The 24,224-nt window shown below is 47.5% G+C and overlaps 2 protein-coding genes across 4 annotated transcripts in view; both read left to right on the top strand.

The window, feature by feature from the left end:
* Positions 1–5,312, top strand: part of LYST (lysosomal trafficking regulator) — a 249,598-nt gene extending 244,286 nt beyond the window's left edge. For all 3 annotated transcript variants that reach the window (XM_066382725.1, XM_066382706.1, XM_066382715.1), the window contains 3 exons: positions 830–986; positions 1,394–1,465; positions 2,666–5,312. In XM_066382725.1, the coding sequence (XP_066238822.1) occupies positions 830–986; positions 1,394–1,465; positions 2,666–2,804 (368 nt within the window). In that variant the 3' untranslated portion in view covers positions 2,805–5,312. The remainder of the gene's footprint in view (positions 1–829; positions 987–1,393; positions 1,466–2,665) is intronic.
* Positions 5,313–9,144: 3,832 nt separating this feature from the next.
* GNG4 (G protein subunit gamma 4) overlaps positions 9,145–24,224 on the top strand; it is a 53,052-nt gene continuing 37,972 nt past the window's right edge. The window contains exons 1-2 of the mRNA XM_066382692.1: positions 9,145–9,373; positions 20,521–20,685. The gene's annotated coding sequence lies outside the window, so the exon portion shown is untranslated. The remainder of the gene's footprint in view (positions 9,374–20,520; positions 20,686–24,224) is intronic.

Here is a 24,224-nt window from a genome sequence, read left to right as displayed (position 1 = left end):
CCACTCAGCCCTCCCTCCGTCAGAGCCCAGGGTAAGTGTTTGTGAACAAGATTTTGTGTGTCGGCCTTGCAGACTCCATATCTCTGTAGACTCCCATCTCTTTCTGGCAGACACCTTGCTGCTTTTCACAGCCAAATGCTATGAGCACCTCTTCTTGACTCTGGTGCTTTGGGCTGGGGAGTCCAGCTTGGCATTTGGGCCCCACACTTTCCAGGGGGAAACATCCCCCCAAGGGCTGAGATATCCCTCCTGGCAGCCACCTGTAGGAGCCAAGCCAGTCCTCTTCTCATCTCTATCCTTCCTACCAGTCTCTGAATTCTTTGAACCCTTGGTAATACGACTCCTCTTCATTTATTACTCTTGAGTTGGTTTTTCAGGTTAATTATTCTTAAATTTAGTTGTGACTGTAGTTTGATCCTGGGAGGAGGGGAGTGTAACATCCACCTGCTCTGCACCATCTTGGATCTCCTTCACAAGTCGCTTCTTGTAGATGATTTCACAGGATATTTTCTTTTTGCAAATTGTTTAGCTTTCTGGGTACTTTCAGATTCAGATTTGGGAGTTCATGTGCTAATATATTATGATTCATGATTAACTTTCCTGTTGCTCTCATTGCAGATCTTTTATTTTTTTACTGGTCATTCATTGTCTCTAGATAAACATGCAAAGCTTCATGTGATTTACAGTGTAGTAATTTTATTTGTTCGTCCTACAGTCAGGAGTTGTCTATAAACTCCATCACAAGCTTGGTCCCAAGGGGTGCCCATCTGGGGCCTAGGGTGGTGAGCTGGAGATGCCACACTCAAATGACCTGGTTTTTGTGTTTTAGCTGGTGGAGGCAGTGACCTCAGACTCTGGACAGTGAATGGGGACCTCGTGGGACATGTGCACTGCAGAGAGATAATTTGTTCTGTTGCCTTCTCCAACCAGCCTGAGGGAGTATCCATCAATGTGATTGCGGGAGGACTAGAAAATGGAACCATAAGGTGAGATGCATCCTGATTCTCTGTCTGCTTTTGGTCACAAGGACACAACAGTTTCAAAAATAAGTTTTTAATATATAGGCATATTAATGTTTAACAATTAGAAATTTAAAATCACCTTCAGACATAGGTTCTTCAGTTACTTGTTTTATTTATAAATAATAAAGATAGCTTTAGTGAGGTTTTGAAATTTTATATTGTTTGTTAACTTAAAGATTAATAATACAAAAATATACCCAGTTAGGTTTCCTTACTGCCATCCCCACCCCTGAAGACTCCCCAGAAGTCCTGCTGTTCATTGTTCACTGTGTTCCTTACATGTGATTTTTAATAAATAACAAATATGTAAGTTTTCTTAGTGAAGGAAGTTTTAGTTTGCATAATTAGATGATGATGCTCTCCCCCTCTAGGTTATGGAGTACGTGGGACCTAAAGCCTGTGCGGGAAATTACATTTCCTAAATCAAATAAGCCGATTGTAAGGTAAAACCTCCTACTCTCTTCTTCGTAACATATTCTGTGGCTGGGTTTCTGTTAGAGATATTAAAGCACACAGACCTAAAGAAATGTATGATGAGAGTCTTATAAATAGACAACATTTATCCAACAGCAGGTTGTCCAGGACCCAGTGGCCAAAAGAGGCACAGTCCTTGTCTTCATGGTGCTTAAAAACTGAGTCAGGCATTGAGTCTGACAGACTGGCATGCTGGGTAGTGCTCAGGGAAGGCCTCTTGAATTGTAGTGGTGATATGTTTCCTTCTTTATTGAAAATACCAAAATGGTGGCTGAGAGCTGCAGGTGTGTCTTCAGCAAGACAGATAGTCTCTCCCTCTCCCCCATTTCCCATGGGCAAATCTGACTTCACAAACTCGACTGGACATAAGTGATTCAAATTCTACTCTAGTAAAATATATTTCTTTTATCTCTTTTTTTATGATATGAAGGAAGATAGACTCCCACATGAACCCCAACCGGGATCTACCCAGCAACCCCCATCTGGGGACAATGCTCAAATCAACCAAGCTATTTTTAATGCCTGAGGACAATGCTTGGATCACCTGAGCCACTGGCTGTGGGAAAGGAAGAGAGAAGGGGGGGAGAAGGAGAGAAGTAGATGGTCACTTCTCCTGGGTGCCCTGACTGGGAATCAAACCCAGAACATCCACAGGCTGGTCCAACACTCTATCCACTGGCCAGGGCCAGTTTAGTTTCAATATACTAAATTTAAAGTTCAATGACCCTAAATTAATAATTTGTTATGTTTTACCTTTTTCTCTTTCAGGGAAATAAACTATCTCCTCAAATAATTATTTCTATAAAGAAAAAATGTAGTGCTGTTATATTTTTTAAAGTTTCCTATACTCAAGCATTTGTTGTTTAAGTAATAAAGGATAAGTGAGAAGGAAAATACAAAGAGAACATGAAATGAAGGAATGGCATGTACTGGTCTCTGGGATCCTGACACTGTTCTGTGTTACCTGGTTAGAAGGAGTGTCATAAATGTGCCAGAAGAGCCCCTAAACTATGAGAATCACAGTCAAACCGATGGGCCATAGGCAGTTATTTGTCTCTCTGCTCCAGTCAAGATAGCATAACTTCTTTACACATTCCTATGTGGTCACCAATATGATAATTCAATTTTAAGTGATATACAGTACAAATAGGACTTTTTCTTTTTTACAGCCTCACATTTTCCTGTGACGGCCACCATCTGTACACAGTGAACAGTGAAGGGACTGTTATTGCCTGGTGTCGGAAGGACCAGCAACGCCTGAAGCAGCCCATGTTCTGTTCTTTCCTGAGCAGCTACGCCGCTGGATGAAGGTGGGGACTACACTCGTTGAGCACTTCAGCTCCGTACCAGATTTGGGACATCACCTGTTTTAGGAGATTGAACCTGAAGAAATGGGTGACCAAACAAACCTTCCAAATAATGATAAAACCTATTCATCTGCACAAAACTCTGCAGCCTCACAGGATCCTCAGAGGAAGGTTTTGTTCTAAGTTAGTGATAATTGGGAGGGTTGTGACAGTGCACTGACCAACAGGATTGAAGTCTTGTACAGGAAGTTAAAATCATATCCTTAAAGTATTTTTTTTTACAAGGGTATTCTAAAGAAGATTAGAGTCACTCCTTTTTCTATTATTCCAAAAGGTCCAATGTAATTTAAATTGGTTAGCTAATTATAAAATACTCTAAAAATTATATTTAAAAAGTTTTATGCCACCCCCCCAGAAAAAGGAAAGAAAAAGGTAAAGAATTTAGGATTTGATAACTGCTGCTTTAAGAAATAAATTACTCAGTGGGTACCTATGCACCAGTTTGTGGAATATCTGAATACTAAAAACAGATATTAATGAGTCTTACTATTAAAAGGCAGTTTCTATCAGTTGCCTTCTTAGCTCAAAGTAGACAGCTACCAAACAAGAACAGGGTATCTTTGATTTCAGATACATTCTGTCTTCATAAAAATACTACTTAAGGAGAAGCGCCCATTTGCTTCTCCACCCCTCCGCCGCACTTTCCTCTCTGTCTCTCTCTTCCCCTCCCGCAGCCAAGGCTCCATTGGAGCAAAGATGGCCCGGGCGCTGGGGATGGCTCTGTGGCCTCTGCCCCAGGCGCTAGAGTGGCTCTGGTCGCAATATGGCGACGCCCAGGATGGGCAGAGCATCGCCCCCTGGTGGGCAGAGCGTCGCCCCATGGTGGGCGTGCCGGGTGGATCCCGGTCGGGCGCATGCGGGAGTCTGTCTGACTGTCTCTCCCCCGTTTCCAGCTTCAGAAAAATGAAAAAAAAAAAAAAAAAAAAAAAAAAAATACTACTTAAACTCCATAACGCTAGCTTATTGACTACCCTTAGCTGAGTCGCTAAGATGCAAGCATAGTGATAATCCTCTTCGTGTCTGCTGTGCACAGAGCATTGAACTCTTAACAATTGTAGCAGGAACCCTCCATCTGCAGAGTTTGCACAGATGTTAATAATAGGGTCTGGATGAGACATTTGATCTAATGTGCAGGAAGTGGTTCTTCCCCAAAAGAGAAGGTGATAGTTTACTTTGTCTTAAACACTAGGCAGAGTAATCCCTTTAGGAAACAGTTACCATTCTGGTTCTACTGACCTGCACCACCTGAGTATTTGAGGATCAGTGGAAACAAACATCTCACCCTTCGCCACAGCAGACTCACCCACCCTGAGGACAGAGTTCCTGAAGCTCTTGGAATAGTCTCTCTACCTGGTATGATGGCTACACTTCTACCTGGGTGCTGCTTTATTGGCTTTGTAAAGTAGCCGAGTAACATGTATTCCTGCCTGAGAATGAACTGGCGTGTTTGCTATTTGACTCCTATGGTGTTTACAGAACTACTTTTGTTAACTTCCAGACTTTCTAAAACATTCTGCTTAAAAACTGTATAAAACACACTTCCCAAGAATCTGCATCAAGATCCCTACAAAGGGCCCTGGCCGGTTGGCTCAGCGGTAGAGCTTCGGCCTGGCGTGCAGGAGTCCCGGGTTCGATTCTCGGCCAGGGCATACAGGAGAAGCGCCCATCTGCTTATCCACCCCTCCCCCTCTCCTTCCTCTCTGTCTCTCTCTTCCCCTCCCGCAGCCAAGGCTCCATTGGAGCAAGGTTGGCCCCAGCGCTGAGGATGGCTCTGTGGCCTCTGCCTCAGGCGCTAGAATGGCTCTGGTTGTGGCAGAGCAACACCCCAGATGGGCAGAGCATTGCCCCCTGGTGGGCATGCCGGGTGGATCCCGGTCCGGCCCATGCGGGAGTCTGTCTGACTGCCTCCCAGTTTCCAGCTTCAGAAAAATACAAAAAGGAAAAAAAAAAAAGGATCCCTACAAAGGCAGTGAGTGGCCTGCACAAGCGTCGAGCATCGGCACACCACGTGGTGGAGGCACGTTGTGCTCGCACAGGCCAGCTGAGTTCCGAGGTCCAGGCAGGTGCAGAGATGGCAGTATTTCTATTCATGTTGAAGTGATTTGCTTTGTTTAAAAAAAAAATTCAGCTATTATCTAGCTTCCATTTTTCTACTGAGAACCTTAAATTTGTCCCATTAGAATAGGGTTGCTACTCAGTCTTTTTTTTACAGCTGAATTTCAACATTTATCTAAAGAGGAAATATACAAAATAACTGGTCTTGTTAAGAGTACAATATTATATTTTATGTAAAAATAAAAATTTAGGGGGATTATTTATTCAGCATGAAACAATATGTATATGCTTGAAACACTTCACAATGTGCATGTTGTAGCAAACATTTCTATAAATTATAAGCTCTTTGTATACACTGCCACTTCAGGTTGGGAATAAATTTCATAAAAATAGATTTGAAGACTTATTCTTTATACAATCTAAACATTATGACCAGATCTCAAATTGATGTCTTTTTTTTTTTTTTTGATGTCTCTTCTTTTATAACCCACATAGGCTCTCTCTGCAGTTCCTCTATCAATTTATGTCACTAGGAAAGGATAACTTTCATTTCTTAATTTGTCTTTGTGAGAAATTTTATATTTCAACCTTTAATACCCTTCAATGGACTATGGTCAGTCTTCTAGTGAAACCACTCATTTTAAAGAAAACACCAAACACCTCCCCTCACCGGGAGATCTGTACAAAGCCCCTACTGTGTGCTGAGGGTGCAGGTGTCCCCTGCACTCCTGGAGACTGGGCTGGTGGAGGAACCAGCTGTACCAACATGCAGCATGTGCAGTTATGGAGCGTGGTGGTGGCTGGGCAGGTGGATTGCAGGGTCCTCTAAGAGAACTTGATGGTAAGAATTCAATTTAGGTCAAGGGAATCCTGCTGTAAACGCCACAATTATAAGAGCAGCTACATCTGCCAAAGCAAGAAAGAAGTGCCAATAATTTTACTGTTACATGACCTGAACAACAACAAAAAGAAATCTTGACACTTTAGGGAAACTAGGTTGCAACTCAGCTATTTGAGAGAAATTAAAAAATACAATGTGTCCTTTGAGGCCAAAATAACTAGATCTCTTGGGACTGTGCTAGTCTTCTTGTTCAAGTGCTGAGCTTATTTCTTCTCTCCTGAATGAAGTTTATAAGGGATGACTTTAGAAAAGATTGTTTTGTGGCAAAGTTTGACTAATTTCCAATGTACATTAAACTGGTCTTACCAAGTTGGCAGCGAACTTGGCACACCAAGTTGCCTCATAACCACAATGGGAAAACCAGTGATCAAGAGAAAACCTTATCAACACACAGAAAAAGAGATGTAGTACGTGCCAAGAAAAGAAGGAATGATGCTCTCAGTCCCTCATGAGAAACTGTGCAAGCGCAACAGTGACTCCTTTAAACGGCTTCACACCGCCAACCTAAAAAAAAAAAAGTCTCAAAAATGAAAGTAAAATAAAGACTTATTCAGACAAACTAAAGCTGAGACAATTTACCAACAGATCTCCATTACAAGAAATGCTAGAAGATGTTCTTCAGGCAGAGGGAAATGATACCAAATAGAAATTTGGATCTTCACAAATGAATGACCTGTACAGGAAATGGTAAATATAAAAGACTTTTGGTGCTGGCAGAGAAACAGACACACAAACCAATGGAACAGAATTGAACACCCAGAAGTAAACTCACGCTTAATATGGGCAACTAATTTAAGAAAATAGGAGCCAAGAATATACAATGGTGAAAGGAAAGTCTCTTCAATAAGTGGTGCCAGGAGAACAGGAAAGCCACATGCAAAAGAATAAAGCAGCCTGACCAGGCAGTGGCACAGTGGATAGAGCATCGGACTGGGACGCGAAGGGCCCAGGTTCGAAACCCTGAGGTCACTGGCTCAAGCGGGGCTCATCCAACTTGAGTGCAGACTCACCAGCTTCAGCACAGGGTCACTGTTGAGCCTGGGATCAGAGACATGACCCCACAGTCACTGGGGGGTTGCTGGGTTAAGCTCAAAGGTTGCTGGCTTGAGCCAAGGGGTCACTCACTCTGCTGTAGTGCTGTAGCTCCCTCCTCCTCCCCATCAAAGCACATATGAGAAAGAAATTAATGAACAACTAAGGTGTCACAACGAAGAATTGATGCTTCTCATCTCTCTCCCTTCCTGTTTGTCCCTATCTGTCCCTCTTTCTGACTCTCTCTGTTAAAAAAACAAAACCAAAAAAGAAACAATAAAGCTAGACCACTATCTAACATCAAACACAAAATTAACACCAAATGGATTAAAGACTTGAACATAAGACCTGAAACACTATAATACATAGACAATAATACGGGCACTAAACTTTTGGACATTGTTTTCGGTGGTGTTTTTATGAATTTGGCTCCAAAAGCAGGGGAAACAACAAAAATAAATGAATGGGACTACATCAAACTAAAAAGCTTCTGCACAGCAAAGGAAACCATCAACAAAACAGACAACTGAATGGGAGAATATATTTGCAAGTGATGTTTACACTAAGGGGTTAATACCCAAAGTATATAAAGAACTGATTCAACTTAACAACAATTTGACTGGAGGATAGAGGATCTGAATAGACATTTTCCCGGGGACATGCAGGTAGCCAACAGGCATATGAAAAGATTGATAGATTACTGACTTAAATGTTAGACTTGAAATCATAAAAATCCTAGAAGAAAACATAGGCAGTAAAACCTTGGGTATTTCTTACAGCATTTTTTTTTTCTGCCATATCTCCTTGGGCAGGGGAAACAAAAGAAAAAATAAACAAATGGGACTACATCAAACTAAAAAGGTTTTGCACGGTCAAGGAAACCATCAACAAAATGAAAAAACCCACTGAATGGGAGAACATGTTAGCCAATGATACCTGAAAGCCTATGTTCATTACAGTGTTGTATTTACAACGGCCAAGATCTGGAAACAGCCCAAGTGTCTATCAGTAGATGAGTGGCTAAAACCACTTGTGGTATATTTACACAATATACTATATATAAAAAAAGAAAGTGGTACCATTTTCAATAGCATGGATGGAACTGAAGAGCATGGTGAGTGCAATAAGCCAGACGGAAAGACAAATACCGTATGACTTCACTTATATGTGGAATCTAATGAACAAAATTAACTAAGAAACAAAATAGAAGCAGACTCAGATACTGAAAACAGACTGTAGCTGTTAGAGGGGAGTGTGGTTGGGGGGCTGGGTGAAATGTTAAGGGGATTACAGAAACAAAAACTCAGACAACAATAAAGAGGCGGTGGGAGGTAGAAGAGGGTAAAGGAATAAATGGTGATGGCTGGAGACTTGACTTAGGGTAGTGACATACAATATTCATATGGTGTATTCTAGAATTGTACACCTGACACATATAATTTTATTAATCACTGTCACCTCAATAATTCAATAAACCCAACCGTATCATGATTACATAAAAGTGACCTAAACAGTCTTTTTAGAAGCCGTGTAACATATCTCAGGCTAAATAAAAACCCAGATCCAGCTCTGTGCTGAACCGGCCTCTGATCCCCCGAATACCCGGCGTGGGTTCCCGCCCCCCCAAGGAGGCCCGGCTCTCACTCGGGTGCTGGCGGCTGGGCAGCCCTGCACCTCCAGTCACGTAGCCCGGGCAGCTAGCCTTCTCAGTAAGTATCAACATGCGTAAATGTTATTGCCCCCGAGGGAGCAGGCTATATTTTGTATTCCTGGGTGATGGGTGGCAGCTGCCGCGCCCAGCCCAGCCTGTCCCTGGAACCAACCCCCAGGCAAAAACAGAGCTGCACGAGGCTCTGGTCTCGGAACCTACGAGCACAGGGACCCCACCTCGACCCCCCAACTCACCTCCTCCAGCCTTAGGCGGCATGCAATGCCGGCGGAGTGCTGGGCGGGCGCGGGGAACGGGCGCTAGGAAGCGAGGCTGGGGGCTCGGGAAGGGGACGATGGGAGACAGCGTGAGGGGCTGGGCAGGGGGCAGAGGACGCAGGCGATGGTAGGCGGGCGGAGGAAAGCGGGTGAGAGAGGGTGGAGGTAACGAGAGAAGGCGCGGGAAGCTGGGCGGCGGGTGCCGACGGAGGACAAGAGGCGAAGCGTCCGAGGCTGAGGCCGCGAAGCCCCGCGCGGGAGCCCCCGTGACGCACCAGTGACGTGAGCGGCGGGCGGGATTTCCCGGCGCCCAGGGAGACCGTGCTTTGGAGCGCGCGCGCCTGCCGTGGGTGAAGCGGGTGGGCCGGGGTCACGCTCCTGCAGCCGCACACAAGGCTGAGCGCACGAGACACTTGGGGTCCCTCTGGCCGCGCTTGCGCTTGCAGACACGGGCTCTCCGCCGCCGCCTCTCCCCGGCCGGCAGGCTGCTGACGGGCTCCCACCTTGCCCCGCCCGCGCCCACAGTACGATGCCGCACGTCCTGGCGCCCCGCGCACGCCGCGCCAGAGACAAAGCCCGCACGTGAGCGGCGCCCGGTGAGTGGCGGCGGGGCTATGCGGACGGGCAGCGACCCGGGCTCCGTGGGCTCAGGGGTTGAGGGCAGAAACGAGGGGGGGAGGTGTCCGTGGGAACGTCTCGGAACCGCAGAGCGGTCCGGGCCCCAGTGGAGCTTCCGCGCTCGGTGAAGCTCGCAGCCAGCACAGGTGGGCGGCCGAGTGCGCGTTGCCCCAACCTGGGACCCTCCGCGGAGCGCAGGTGTGTGCCGGCGGCACGGAAGGTCGGGGGTCTCCTCAGGGTCGGCGGTGGGAAGCGGCGAGGCTCCCGAAGACCTATGTAGGTCACGGAGCAGTCTCTCCTCTCTCGGCAGGGACGTCCCCGTTGAACAGGATCATCCTAGAAGGGGTGGACTGGCCAGTTGGTCATTTTATTGGGGAAAAGGTTTTGGCGAGCGCCAGCAGAAGTTCTGTCGATCCCTAGCACCTGGGACACCTGCCTCAAAGCGGTTCCGGGAGCGACGAGACTAGGGTTTGACCCCTCCCTATGGCGTCCGTCCCCGAGGCCGGTGCTGAAATGCACTGCACTAATGGCGCGCGCCCGACGGCTTTGGGGAGCTTTGGTTTGATTTTCTAATTGCCTTAGAACTAATCATGGGAGGGCGAGGGGACAGAAGTGTAGCTGGAGAAGGCGTCTTAATTTAGGAGGATTTGCTTATTTTGTGTATCTTGGACTAAGGTATTAGGAAGTCCAAAAATGCCAACGTTTGATCAAGTGGTAAAGTGGCAGGTGGCCACCCGGCCCCTACCCACCCCCGGTTCTCCTGGCTTGCTGTTCCTTCCCAGGACTGTAAAAGGCTGGTCACAACCCAAGGCCTCCTGGGCTGTGCTGCTGTCCCAATGAAACGTGTCAGTCCCGCCACCTGCTCCTCAGCCCTCCAGTAGGACGGGAAAATCTAAGAGCAAACGCCTCAAAGTGGCAGCGAGGAGACCTGAGCTCTGTGCTGACTTCTTGGTTCTTTTTGGAAACCCTGTTCCTGACGTTTGCCTGCTATGGGGAGGGAGGCCCTGCCATGAATCTACCCCTATCCCTTGCAGAGGCAGCGGTGGGAACAACAGAGATGAGTGGAAAGGCCTTTTCAGTCCTGAGAAACAAGACCCTGTACCTGTAAACTTGTGGACTATTTCCAGGGTGTGGGATTGACTCACTCATAGGTCATGAGAAAAGGTGGACATAGCACTTAATAAATAGTAGATGTCATGTAAATACAAGTGTCCCGGTGATTTGCTCGTTTCTGTAGCTTCCCTGTGCCTTATCAGGCTCAAATGACTATTTAGGACAATGGCCTTCATGTTTGCGTCTCCACCCACATGTGGCTCCAATCCTCAACCTTCTTGCAACAAAATTACCCAAAGGAAGGCAGCTGAGAAGTAGCACAGCAGAAGGGTTATTTCCACTAGTCCCACGGTTGACTGGGCCAGGTTTTTGTCGATGGTGGAAAAAACAGGAAAAAGTTTTCACATACTCATTTTACAGTTTTTAAAGCCAAAATGACAGTCCCTGACACCCCGAAATCTGTACTTTCTTGGAAATGCTGGAACATCAGATGGGACCTCGAACACTGTCATGCCTTGGTCCCTGGGGGAGCAAGTACCAGGTAGCTGTCTCTGAAAGACAGTAGCGTTTTAGGAGTGATTGTGTTGTAACATACCACACACATACACACACACACACACACACACACACACACACACACACACACTCTGCATATTGAGGAAGGCAGCCAAATAGCTGAGAAAAGACAGATATCTTCAAGACAAATCAGTCTCATTTACTTATAGCCACGTCTATTAATTTTTCTTCTCGTTTTTGTTCTACTTGAAAAGGGGAGAATGCTAAAATGAAGCACATTTTCTTAGACTGCCCTTTTTCTTCATGGGATCTGGAAACTCTTTAAGATATCACCTGACTTGCTCTCAGAACTTCACCTTCATGAGTACATGCTGCTATCTAATCTTGTAGGTTTTCGTATTTTATTTGACATTTTATTCACTTTAGACATACTCAGGTATAGACTTCTTATTCAGGTAGAGAGATTATTTGTTCAGTTTTTGTAAACCAGAAACTGAAGTTTAACTTCTTTAATACACCAAAAATATTGTAAAATATTCTTTCAATGGTACCCAGCAAGGTTGTTTTAATTGCAAATTAGACAAGATACAAGAGCATCAGAAAAAGGAAAACCGGAGATCAATTATAGTATGTAAAAGTTAGCATAATATTACTGAAAGTTTGTAACTAACTGATTAAAATCCTATAAAGAATAAAGCATATATCATAATTAAATGATCCAGAGGTGCAATGAATTTTCCATCTGGGGAAGGAAGTGGAGGCAAGAAATACTGCTGAAGAAGAAACGCCTGAAGAGAAAGCAGTGGGGATTTAGAACAAGATCAGTTCAATAGCGAGCTGAGACATTCTAAATCACTTTGTCAGGGGGCCTTTGTGAGGTCAGATGGCAGCTGGTGTACAACCAGCATTCTAGTGGACCTCAGCAAACAACATGGCAGGTCTCATGCAGGTGGTAGGGCGGCGTGTGGAAGGTCAGTGCTTGTGCAATGGTCCCCAAATGTACAGGAAGTGAGGAGGTCTTTGTAGCTGTGGGGGAAGTAAGTGTTCCTGGATCCCTGAGGTTCCCGCCAGGGACCAGGCTGGGAGGACCAGACTTGGAGGAGCCCTGTTGAGCTGGGCGGGGCGGGGGGGGGAGCAAGTGGTCTCATTAATCTTCACACCACACCTACAGGGTTTCTCTTTAGCAAAAATTTAGGTGACCACTGGTATCCTTTCTGTCCAGGAATGCTCTGGCAGTGTGTTGGTGGGTGGTGGGTACTTTTAACTAACCAAGGAAAAGCATGTGCTCACAGGACGTGAGCATGAGAGCAGCTGAGCCAGGTGAGGAGAAGTAAAGTATAGGAGACTCGGCCCAGGGGCTGGGCTGCTCCTTCCCTCACTGGGCTCCGCATCCTCAGACCATTGGCCCCTGGAGGCTGGGTGGCTGTCTAATGGGGCTGAGTGCTGCGAGGCTGAGGGAGAAGAAGAGAGATAGAAGAAATGTAGCATCCCTTGGGACCTACGTCCTCCCTTCTTTATCCTGACTGCATCCCCTCACTGTGTCTTCCTGCTTTCTTTCTTCTTCTACCCCATGTGTCCTCCTGGTGCTCACGTTCAGTTCTTCTCTTCCGCCCCTCCCCCAGCCCACCAAAGGAGGAAGGCCAGTGATAGCAGTGGGGGGAAGGGAAACGTTGTTAACCCTTTGAGTAGTGAGGATTTTCTTCATGCTCGCTGACTCCTGGGAGTTGTGTTTTGTTTTGTTTTTTTTTAAATGAAATTAGTTCTGGTTACAGTTTTATTAACTTAAAATCATGTTTGTTTGCCCTAGCCGGCTGGCTCAGCAGCAGAGTGTCATGCTAGTGTGTGGAAGTTCCAGGTTCGATTCCCGGTCAGGGCACACAGGAGAAGCACCCATCTGCTTCTCCACCCTTCCCCCTCTCCTCTCTCTCTCTCTCTCTCCCCCCCTCCCTCCTACAGCCAAGGCTCCATGGGAGCAAGTATGGCTCGGTGCTGAGGATGGCTCCATGGCCTCCACCTCAGAACAGCTCCAGTTGCAATGGAGCAACGCGCCAGATGGGCAGAGCATTACCCCCTAGTGGGCATGCTGGGTGGATCCTGGTCAGGCGCATGCAGGAGTCTGTCTCTACCTCCCTGCTTCTAACTTCGGAAAAATACCAAAAAAAATCATGTTTGTTTGATAACCAGCTTATGGAAACAAGAAGAACATACATTTGCCTTTTTTTAATGTTGCCTTACACATTTTTAAAATAAATACATCGTGCTCTGGATGGTCAGGAGGCACGAGGACGTACATGAATGTTTGGGGTGTGGGGTTGACTCACAAAGGATGAATTGTACTACTCAAAGGGTTAATTGTTTTAAGAATTCTTATTAGTAGCCTTTACAACTACAGCAAAAATTACCATGAAACAACTACAGTGTTACCATGAAAAATAAATGTGCTCTCATGGTCCTACACCCCAGATTCAGCTGTATCAACTTCTTCCACTGTTCTATCCCGCAAATATGTGAAACTGGGAGATTTTTACCAAGACAGTACACAAGTATGAAGGTCCATGTAGGTGAAATGGAATTCGAGTACAGGAAGGACAGAGCAGGGGGACACTGGAGAGTGACAGCAGAATGGAAGAGGGGCGCTGAAGGCCCCCTCTGGGCAGCACATTGTTCTCCATGATGGCCGGTAGGCTCTGTGGCTCAGGTCCTGACACTTGGAGGGACAAAGACAGGGATGGCAGACAGTTAAGAGGTGGCTCATGCTGGGACTCTGTCTTCCTGGGGTGGGCGGCTCAGGCTCCAGGGAGGGGGGACACTGGTCTGGCAGCAGCACAGGCTGGGCACCTGCAGTTGCCCACAGCCCATCCAGCGACGTCTGCTTCCAGGTCAAGCAACTGAGCCCACTTTTGATGCCCAGAATAAATCATTGATACACCTTGGAAAGAGCTGTTTTCTCCCCCACGACCACAATCATTGGGAGGTTCTGGCAGCCCAGGACCCTCACAAACAGTCCCTGCTGCTGAAGGATACCCTTTGTACCTGTGGACCTACTATCACAGAGGCCTCCACCTTTCCTTCTTTTTATCTGTGTGAGGGTCCAGGCCAACCCAGAACTGGTATCTTTTTTATTTTAATTTTAATGGGGTGATATTGATAAATCAGGGTACACATGTTCAGAGAAAACATCTGCAGGTTATTTTGACATTTGATTATGTTGCATACCCATTACTCAAAGTCAAATTGTCTTCCGTCACCTTCTATCTGGTTTTCTTTGTGCCCCTCCCCCCCACCCCCTCCCTCTTTTTCCCTCCCTCCCCCATAACCACCACCCTCTTGTTCATGTCTCTGAGTATCTTTTTTATGTCCCACCTATGTATGGAATCATATAGTTCTTAGTTTTTTCTGATTTACCTATTTCACTCAGTATAATGTTATACTGGACCTTGAGGTCCATCCATGTTGTCATAAATGATCCTATATCATCATTTCTTATGGCTGAGTAGTATTCCATAGTGTATATGTGCCACATCTTCTTTATCCAGTCTTCTATTGAAGGGCTTTTTGGTTGTTTTCATGTTTTGGCCACTGTGAACAATGCTGCAGTGAACATGGGGCTGCATGTGTCTTTACGTACCAATGTTTTTGAGTTTTGGGGGTATATTTCCAATGTCATTTTTTAAAGAAATGGAACAAAAAAATCATCAGATTTATATGGAACTATCAAAAACCCCAAATAGCCAAAGAAATCCTAAGGAAAAAGAACGAAACTGGCAGCATTAAAATACCTGACTTCAAATTATATTGTATAGCCACGACAATCAAAACAGCATGGTATTGGCAGAAAAATAGACACTGAGACCAATGGAACAGAATAGAAAGCCCAGAAATAAAACCACATATATATGGTCAAATCATCTTTGATAAAGGAGCCAAAAATACACAATGGAGAAAAGAAAGCCTCTTCAACAAATGGTGCTGGGAAAACTGGAAAGCCACATGCAAAAAAAAAAAAATGAAACTCAACTACAGTTTGTCCCCTTGTACCAAAATTAATTCAAAATGGATCAAAGACCTAAATATAAGATCTGAAACAATAAATTACATAGAAGAAAACAGGTACTAACCTCATGGACCTTGGTTACAAAGAGCACTTTATGAATTTGACTCCAAAGGCAAGGAAGTGAAGGCAGAACTGGTATCTTCCACAGTGTTTGTCGTGCCTTATGTGGGGCAATCCGTCCTGTGCCCTGGGGGCACCTTCTTTGCGTGCCCCTGATGGAAGCTGGAAGGGAGGAAAGAAACTTCGCCCTCCCTCTCAGGTGCAGTGTCTGCAGCCTGTGGACTAAGCTGATGACAGGAACAATTAAGGGGAGGATGGTCCTTCTCCAGGCACACAGGGCATCCCAGGAAAGAAGAGGAAACCTAGGAAGGGCTCAGGGTCAGGAGCTTGTATTCCATTTTAACAAAGGGAGGGAGGTTGAGGGAAAGTGACAATACAAAGGGGCATTTGAGCTTCTAGGGATGGTAAGTTGTGGGAAGGTACTGTATTCCCCATGTATAAGACACACCCTTTTTGGAAAAATTTGGAGTCTAAAAACTGGGTGCGTCTTCTACAGTGGTTGTGGCATTTCAAATGCCATAGATGGAACTGAGGACCAGGCAATATATGAAGACAGTGATTCATCTTCAGACACCAGATGAGGACAAGCTAATGGATGGAGTTTTGACAGTGATGAGTTGTATGAATTTTATGATGAATAAAACTTAAGTTTGATAATTTTATGTACTACATTTTTTTTTCAAATTTCTGGCCCCAAAATTAAGGTGCATCTTATACATGGGGTAATATGGTAACTAACTATGTGGGGTAAACTCATGGAAGATGAGGGTTATTTTAGGGAGGTCTGTTGATGCATACCTTCTGTCTCTACTCCTAATGGATGTTCTGCTCCTGGAGTGGGAGGTGGGAGGGGTGTGCCCTCACGAGGGGAAATGTAGGCCCCTGCAGAAAGGGGGAGGTCAGAGATTTCCTCCTGTGTCTGCAGTAAAATTGCCTCAGATCCAACAGTGGCGTGTGTTGGGGTGGAGTGTTCCAACCCCTCCAGCACTCCTAGCAAGACTTTCCTCAGTGAGGTCTGGAGCCCAAAGCCTGTAGCACACTAAATTAGCATGGGTAATCCCTATTCAGTTTAGTTTCTGTTCCCAATCTTGGGTCTTCTCTGTTTTCTCTGTGCCCCAGATAACTGCTCACAACCAAGGGGCTCCACCATTTGTATCTGCCTGTTTACTGCCACCACCCCCAACGGTGGGGCCACGCCAACTGGGGGGGCACATCCTGATTAAGGTGACAGATGACTGAGCTGTACAAGAGAACGTTTGATAGGGAAAGCCAGGGTTGTGGAGGTGAAAGCACAGTCAGGCTTCTGAATGCTTAAGGGCAGTGGTGAGTCTGGAGAGCGGCTGAGAGGGACTGGTGAGCTGGAGAGCGGAGTCCCGACCGAAGCACTGAACCTCAAGGGAAGTAACACAGGGAAACTGACAGTGATGTCAGCCACAAACTCTCTGTGGATAAGGTGAGGAAAGACTATTCATTGGCCTTCCTCAGCATTACGTCCTCTGTTTTCTAGATGAGTTTCATGTACCTGTGCTACACTTCTGGGTCCCCGTACACCCTGCTCTGGACCCACCCCCCTGTCCCCGTCTCTGAGTGTCAGAGTTGGTGTCTCAGCACCGCCGTCCTCCACCCGGTTGGACTTGACTTGGCTTGCTCTGTCCACATGGCAGCAGGTGTTCCCACCGCTGCCACTCTGTCCTCTCTCCGCATTCTCAAGATAGTTAAGAAGACATTGGACAGAATTAATGTGTGTCCTGTGTCGGGGACCAGCCCCTACACCCCCAGGCTCTCTAACAAGTCTGATTCCTCTGAACTATCCAGTTCTTGCCAGACCCTCTCCTTGTGCTAGAACTTGTTATACTAAAATAGTGTTTGAAATAAATCACCTGTTCAGCAGGCTGGACCCAGGCACAATTTTATTACACAGAAGTTTTCTTAGTCTTGGGATTTGCATCCCAGATCCCTGCTGGTCCTCACCCTGACCAGCCTTCCTGGGCAGTCAGCCTCTCCCTGGCTTTCCTGCGCATGCTGCTGCCCACAACATTCACTTGAATCACTGGACACGACAGGACAACTCTCCAATGCACATGTCTTGCGGAAAGCAATAGACGAGATCCTAAAAGACTGTGTGTAAGCTGTGTAGGTCTAAGACATTTATTTATGGCACATGTGACAGGCACCTGCCGTGTAGGCCCAGATGTTGTAGGCACTGATGCTTCAAGCTGAGTTAAGATGATCATGCTCATCCTAGGGCTCAGGAGCATGGACTGATGCTGCAATAGACAGACTGACGTGTATGAAGTCCTGTAGGAACAGTGACCAGCACGACAGGACTCAGCAGGGGCCTGACAGCAAGGTCAAGCCTTCAGTGTTGCTGGAATTGACTAAGATGTGTCAGTCCAGACAGATAAGAAAGGGCTTCCTGGGCAGAGGCTCGGTGCTGTGTATATGACAGGGAAGTCTGTGCCATGACGACAGGGACCTAGGGCTGTGGTTGAGCAGATGCAGGATTCACAGGTCTTGCCTTGGCCCTCAGATGCTGTGTAGGCCAGTCAGAGCACAAAGACAGAGAGGAGGGCAAGCAGTGCTGGTGCATGGGCTACAGTCAGTCCCTAGACCCTCCAGCCAACCCAGCGGTCAGCCCTGCTGTATGACCAGAGGGGAGGGGAAGAAAGGAACCAAAGTCTCGGACCCCAGACACAAGGTAACAAGCCCTGGCCTAGTGGATGGAGGAGGAGGCAATGGAGAGAGCTGTGTGGCCTGCCAGGTGAGGAGGGGCCATCTTGGTGGAGCAGGAGTCCAGCTGGAGATGGAGGGGTCACTGGTGCCCAGGTAAAGCCACAGAGTGGGTGATTGGCCTCCTGAGAGTTCTGAGGAGTGGTGAACACAGTAGGGAGGCTTCAAAGAGCAGGCATGAATTTGGGGGCAAACCAAATATTCTATAAAATGTGTACTCCTTCTAATACAGGTTTTCATGTGTTGCGGTCCCTGAGAAGGGGCCCTGCCCCACAGTCCCTGAGGCTGCTGAGATGCCAGTTTCTGCTCAGCAACAGCAAGCCCACCACCACTGGCCACCAACCACCAGCTCCGATGACTCACTCTTTCTGTCTCTGCACTTCCAGCCCTCCTGCCTCCTGTTTGTGTTTCTTTGTCCCCTGACAATTGCCTATCTGGTCAGGGCTGCCCCCACAGTCACTCTCAGTGCCTAGGTCAGGGGTGGGGGACAACAGTCCATTAACCTTTGGTGAGGGGAGTTTTTTTTGTTTTTTGTTTTTGTTTTCTTTTATTAATTTTAATGTGTTTACATAGATTCTAGGATCACCCCAAATGCATCCCCCCTCCCCCATGTTCCCCTCAACATCTCCTTTGTCTCCTCCCCATAGCGCCCTCCCCCCTTCCCTTCAGGTTTATCCCATCCTATCATCCCCTTTCCCTCTGTCCTCTTTTTCTCTGGTCCCTTTGGTCCCTCCTCTATCTTAATTCCAATCCTCAGTTCACATTGTTCATCGGATTCCTCAAATGAGTGAAATCATATTTTTCTTTCTCTGCCTGGCCTATTTCACTTAACATAATAGTTTCCAGGTCCACCAATGTTGTCACAAAGGGTAAGATTTCCTTCATTTTCATGGAATACTATGGGGTGAGGGGAGCTTTTGTTTTATGTTCTTCCCAAGCCTTCAGGTGCCCCTCTACCTGCCCCAGAGTACTGGTGGTCCTGCTTCACAGTAACCATGGCAACTCAGATTGGCCAGACCCAGGCCTCCTTCTTGTCCCTGCCTGCCTCCCCTGCACCTAGGCTGTGAGCGGTGCAGCCTCACAGTGGGTTTTCTCTCCTCTCGGTTCCTTGCTGTTCCTGCTAAGTGCTGGGACAGGCAGTGACACAAACATCCTGCCCTCATGGGATTTATATTTTAGTGGATGGGTCAGACTAGTAATAAGTCAGAAAACCAGAAGTAACTTAAGTAAGTTAATAAATAAGCACCTTAAATTGTAGTAAGTTCTTGGGGGGGGGGGCAGGGGGTTAAACCAGGAAGGGAGACAGGGATGCCCAGGAGAGGGTTACAGACTTGCACAGGCCACTCATAGCGGACTCGCTGTGCTGACCCCAAGACTTGGTGACTGCGAAGCGGACACATCTGATGGGTGTGCAGCCAGCACGAAGGGAGCGGGAGAAACATGACAGACCCACAGTCATGTCTGTGTGGCGCCCTCCTGGACAGGATGGGCTCCTGTTCCTCAGTCCTGCCACCACACCCTAGGCACACAGGGCAGCGACGTTCCCGGGAACAGCACTTGGTAGCATTCCTGAAGGCAGAGGAAGAGAGTGAGCAAAATAAAACAGCACAGAGATCTCAGCCAGTTCTGTGCACTCCACCGCAATCCAGAGACTAAGCCCCTGTGCACAGACCCCCACATGTGGGGGTTACCAGGTAGAGGCCACCCTCTGGTCCCCTCTCCCATGGACCTGGCTGCGTTAGGAGACAGCTCAGGAGATCTGTTTCATATAGAGCAGCTCCCTTATTCGTGGTTTAGCTTGCCATTGTTTCAGTCACCCACCTTCAGCTGAAATCCAAAATTATTAAAAATGGAAAATTTCCAGAAATTGACAATTCATAAGTTTCAAATTGTACACCATTCAGAGAGTAGTGAAACGAAATCTCATTCTGTCCTGCTCTGTCCTGCCTCGACGTGAATCAGCGTTCTGTCCACTGTAGACACTGCCTGCCCCTTAGTCCCTTAGTAGTTGTCTGAGTGATCACATCGATTGTCGGGGATCACGGTGCTTGCGTCCAAGATACCACACAGAGTTGGCCATTGGGACATGCCAGAGACAAGTTGTGAAGACCTTCATTTAAGTGACGGGTGTGTATGTGGGTTTGATACTGTCTGTGACTTCAGGCTTCCCTTGGGGGTCTTGGAATGTGTTCCCCACAGATAAGGGGACAACTGTGTTCTTGCTGTGGCCTGGCAAGGTACTTGTCAGTGTGCCGAGTGATGGGCTGTGCCAGCTGCCCTCCGCTTTACACACCTGCTTTAGGAACCATCTGTGCACAGCACAGTCTGTCTGTAATAGCGTGGACCCATTAGTGGCTCCCAAGACTGGCTGCATAGCAGAATCAGAATCATCACATAGTTTTTTTCAAAACTCTGGCTTCTTGCATCAGCCCTGGCATCTGACTCAGCAGGCCTGGGCTGGGGCCTGGATGTCTGTGCCTTACAAACCACTAAATGGGGTGATTTTGTGTGCCATTCTTCCTTGCATCTGACAACCCTCCAAACTATGTAAGCATCCCAGGTTCATTTCCTGTGCCAGCCTTTCCCTCCCTCTTGGAGCTGTGAGATCGTGACTGCCCACAAACATCATATGACTGAAACACCGGAGGAACCTGGGTCTCCTTTCCAGGTTGAACTCATGGCCCTGTCTTCCCCTGCTTTCCTCCTCAACAGGGAGACCACCGACACAGTCTGAAGAATAGCCTCTGCATGGAGTGTGGTGACCCCAAAACACAGACTTCCCGGCCCTCTACCCCCACAAGCAGCAGCAGCACCGTGATTTTGGGCTAACCAACAGCCACCCCACCTGCTGAGGAGTCAGGAGGAACATTGTCCGTGGTAAGACATGTGAATGCTCCGCATTCCACGTGCAGGGTCGAAGCTCAAGGATGACTGCAAGGAGGCCCCAGCTCTTGAGGAATTGACAATCCAGAGAGGAGGGCAGAGGATTCTGAAACAGCATAACTAAGAACAGGCCCACCTGCACACAGTGGGACCGCAACCCCAGCCAAGGTCAGGGAGGGAATCCTGAAAATCTTGGCCAGAGGAGAGGGTTGGGCAGAGCCAATGAGCGGTAAAGGCTTTTCAGGCTGAGTTCTATTTGAGCAAATAACATTAATAACAATAATTGCTGCCATTTACTGAGTGCTCGTTACATCCCAGGCTCTAAGTATCCTATATTGTATTAGCAATTTATTCCTTGACAACTATTATAGCAGGAGCAGTAACAGCTCCCCACAGGTGACAACACCCCAATCCCTGGAACCTGTGAATATGTTACCTTACAGAGCTGAAGAAAGTCTACAGAGGTGATGAAGTTCAGGATCTTGAGATGGGGAGATTCTCCTGGGTTACTGGGTGGGCCCAATGTCATCACGTGTCCTTATAAGAGAAAGACGGGTGCCAGAGAGATTGGAAGATGCTGGGCTGCTGGCTTTAGGTGGAGGAGGGGCCATGAGCAATGCTGTCAACACCAGAAGCTGAAGTCAGGATTCTCCCCTAGAGCTCCCAATAGCTGTGGACCTCCAAAACCCAGACTGTAAAATGATAAGCCATAAGTGTTCTTATAAGCCATAAGTCTGTGGCACTTCACTTTGTTGCAGCAGCAATGAGGTAAGGAGCAGATCCAGGATTCAGAATTCAGCTCTGGCTCCAAGTCCTGCACTTGCCCATCTTGCCTCCCCTGCCTGGCAGGGACTGAAAAGCCGGCATTCAGAGATGAACTGGCAGGTGGGCGGTCAGAAGAGGCAGCCCCGCCACCCCCTTGCCTACTTGCCTGTGCTCCTTTATGCAAATCTGCTCAAGTCCATGCTTCACTGTGAGTGCCACCGAGGTCAGAGGTCAGCTCCACAGGCACTACTCAACCCAGCTCTGCCCAGCGCCAGGTGCAGACTGAGCTGTTTGCTACTTCAAACCTCTACCTTGTGGTGGCACAGTGGATAGGGCATCGGACTGGGACGCGGAGTACCCAGGTTCGAAACCCCGAGGTCGCCGACCTGAGTGCGGACTCATCTGATTTGAGCAAGGCTCACCAGCTTAAGCCCAAGGTCGCTGGCTTAAGCAAGGGGTCACTCGGTCTGCTGTAGCCCCCCGGTCAAGGCACATATGAGAAAGCAATCAATGAACAGCTAAGGTGCCGCAACAAAGAATTGGATGTTTCTCATCTCTCTCCCTTCCTGTCTGTCTGTCCCTATCTTTCCCTCTTTCTGTCTGTCACCCAAAATAAACAAAACAAAAAACCCCTTCATCTTGTCTTCATTACAGGTGCTTTCATAGCGCCTCCCCAGCCAGTGGTTAAAAGAGATAGATGGTCAAGTGTAGCATCCTTATGCATCTAAGATTCTCCCATCTTCAGACACCTGCTTCTGCCTCCTAATTCTTCTATTCATTCTAACTGTTGCTGTTTCCTCTAAAGCATCCCCCATCCTCTGTCTTTGACTGAAATAAGTGGTCAGAGGAATTTTGAGGTAGTATTTTAAGGTCTTTTTAATATTAAACATAAGCATCACCTGGACCTACTGCTGCAGATACATCTCATTAATTTGTATTCCAAGTATTTTATGGGTTGTGCTTAGATTTTCAAAGGTGCAAAAACCATCAGACTGGCATTTTGTAATTTACAAGTGTTCATGTACTACATCCACGTGATCTTTCCGAAGTGCCTGGAGGCAGGCATCTTCATCTTCGTTCCTGGAACACTAAAGTCAGGGAGGTTTAGTGTGGCTGTGGTGCACGGCAGAGTGGGGGTGGAAACAGGCTGTCATCCTTCTGCATTATTTTGCCTCTTGAAAAAAAGTGACTTGAAACACATTTAAAGGAAATAGGGGGCCAGATTCTAGGTCAGAAGTGCTCCGTGGCACAGGTACAAAAATAGATGCTGGAGCACTCACACACAATAGCATCTCTCAGCATCTTGGGGACCCCACACTGCTGGATGGGTGCCCACAGCCCCTAGGCCTCGGACATGAAAGTGTCCTGTGGGGTAGTTTGGGTGAGACTCACCCCTGTTCCGGGTACAGACAGGCTTCCAGTGGAGGACTCCCAGTGATTTGACAGTCTTCTGGTGGGAGGCCCTCAGAGAACGTGGCCTCAGCATGGGTGACATGGCCCTGTGTGGCCACAAGTGGCTGCAGGCATGGCTCACGGTGTAATGAAAACAGGCTGCACGCCTGCTTCTTGGTGCTAAGTGCCTTTCACCTTGGTCCCCAGTCCCTGAACCATCCTGCCCTGCACACCACCCTCCCCAGGGTTGTCCCAGGGACAGATCCATCCTGGCCTTTCTCTGTTCTGTCTAGGAGCTTTTGAGGTCCTCCCTTCCTGAGAGCTTTTCTCAGATAAATCAAAAGCTTCAACATCCAAAACTTGTCCCTGAGGCGGCTTCCAGACCTGCAGTGAACAGGAAGAGCAGGCTCCTTTGTCTCTGTCCTGCTTTAACCCTCCAGTTGTCCTGGCACAGCATGGTCCCCACTGGCTGGGCAAGGGCTCGGCGCCAGGAAGCATGGAGAGAAAGTACGAGCAGTGTTCTCTCCACACACGCAGAGCCAGCTTCCCCACCCTGGCCTGGCTCACTTGTGCAATGAAAGGGAGGACCCTCCAGGTCCCCAGATCAGAGAGGGTCCCTTGCAGTGTGGTGCCTTGCAGAACCATCTCAGCCACTAACTAGCTGGTTAAAGGAGGGTAAGCAATCCCCTCTTCCAGCCCTTGGCTTCCTCACAGCAGCTCCAGGATTCTTGCACAGGTCTTGGGATGCTGTCCCCACCGGGGCCCAGTGCAGACTGGGTAGAGTGTGCATAGATAGATAGAAAGGAAGTGAAGGGAACTGCTGAGTTGTTTTTATCTCTCATCTGATTCAGCAGATGTTACAAGTGCTGCTGTAAGGGAGGTTGCATTGGTTTTGTCTGTTGTTGTTTAGTTTGTTTTTTAATTTTAGAAGGGATGTATAGCTTTAAACGCATCAGAACCGCAGTCTGCGGAACACTTCTAGTCCTCTGTGGTCACTAATAATGGCATCTTGTAGAAGACTCTCCAAGGAGCTTTGATCCTTCCACAGGGCAGTGAGTGAAGGCTGGGCCTCCCCGTATAGGCGTGGGCATAGAACAGGGCAGCTCTGGAACTGCTGTTGGTCCCCCAACCTCCCTGCCAAAGTGGGGACTAGTTAGTAACCAGAGGGACTGGGTTTGCTATCACAGACCCCAGCCTCGGCCTCCTGGTTTTGAATCGTCCCCCACCCACCACCTAGTCCCAGGAGAGCCTTTCCTTGGACAAGAGCTTTATTCTGTCTGTTCTCAGATTTGGATACTGGTCTTTGCTTCCCCCCATTTACTTATGGAGATGTGGTATGTGAGCTGGCCTGTGTGCCCACTTTTTCTTGCTTTTTA

The sequence above is a fragment of the Saccopteryx leptura genome, chromosome 1 (genome assembly GCF_036850995.1).
Source record: "Saccopteryx leptura isolate mSacLep1 chromosome 1, mSacLep1_pri_phased_curated, whole genome shotgun sequence".
In the NCBI taxonomy this organism is placed as follows: domain Eukaryota; kingdom Metazoa; phylum Chordata; class Mammalia; order Chiroptera; family Emballonuridae; genus Saccopteryx; species Saccopteryx leptura.
Note: the sequence above shows the minus strand (reverse complement) of the source record. Positions and strands in the feature narration are given on the sequence as shown.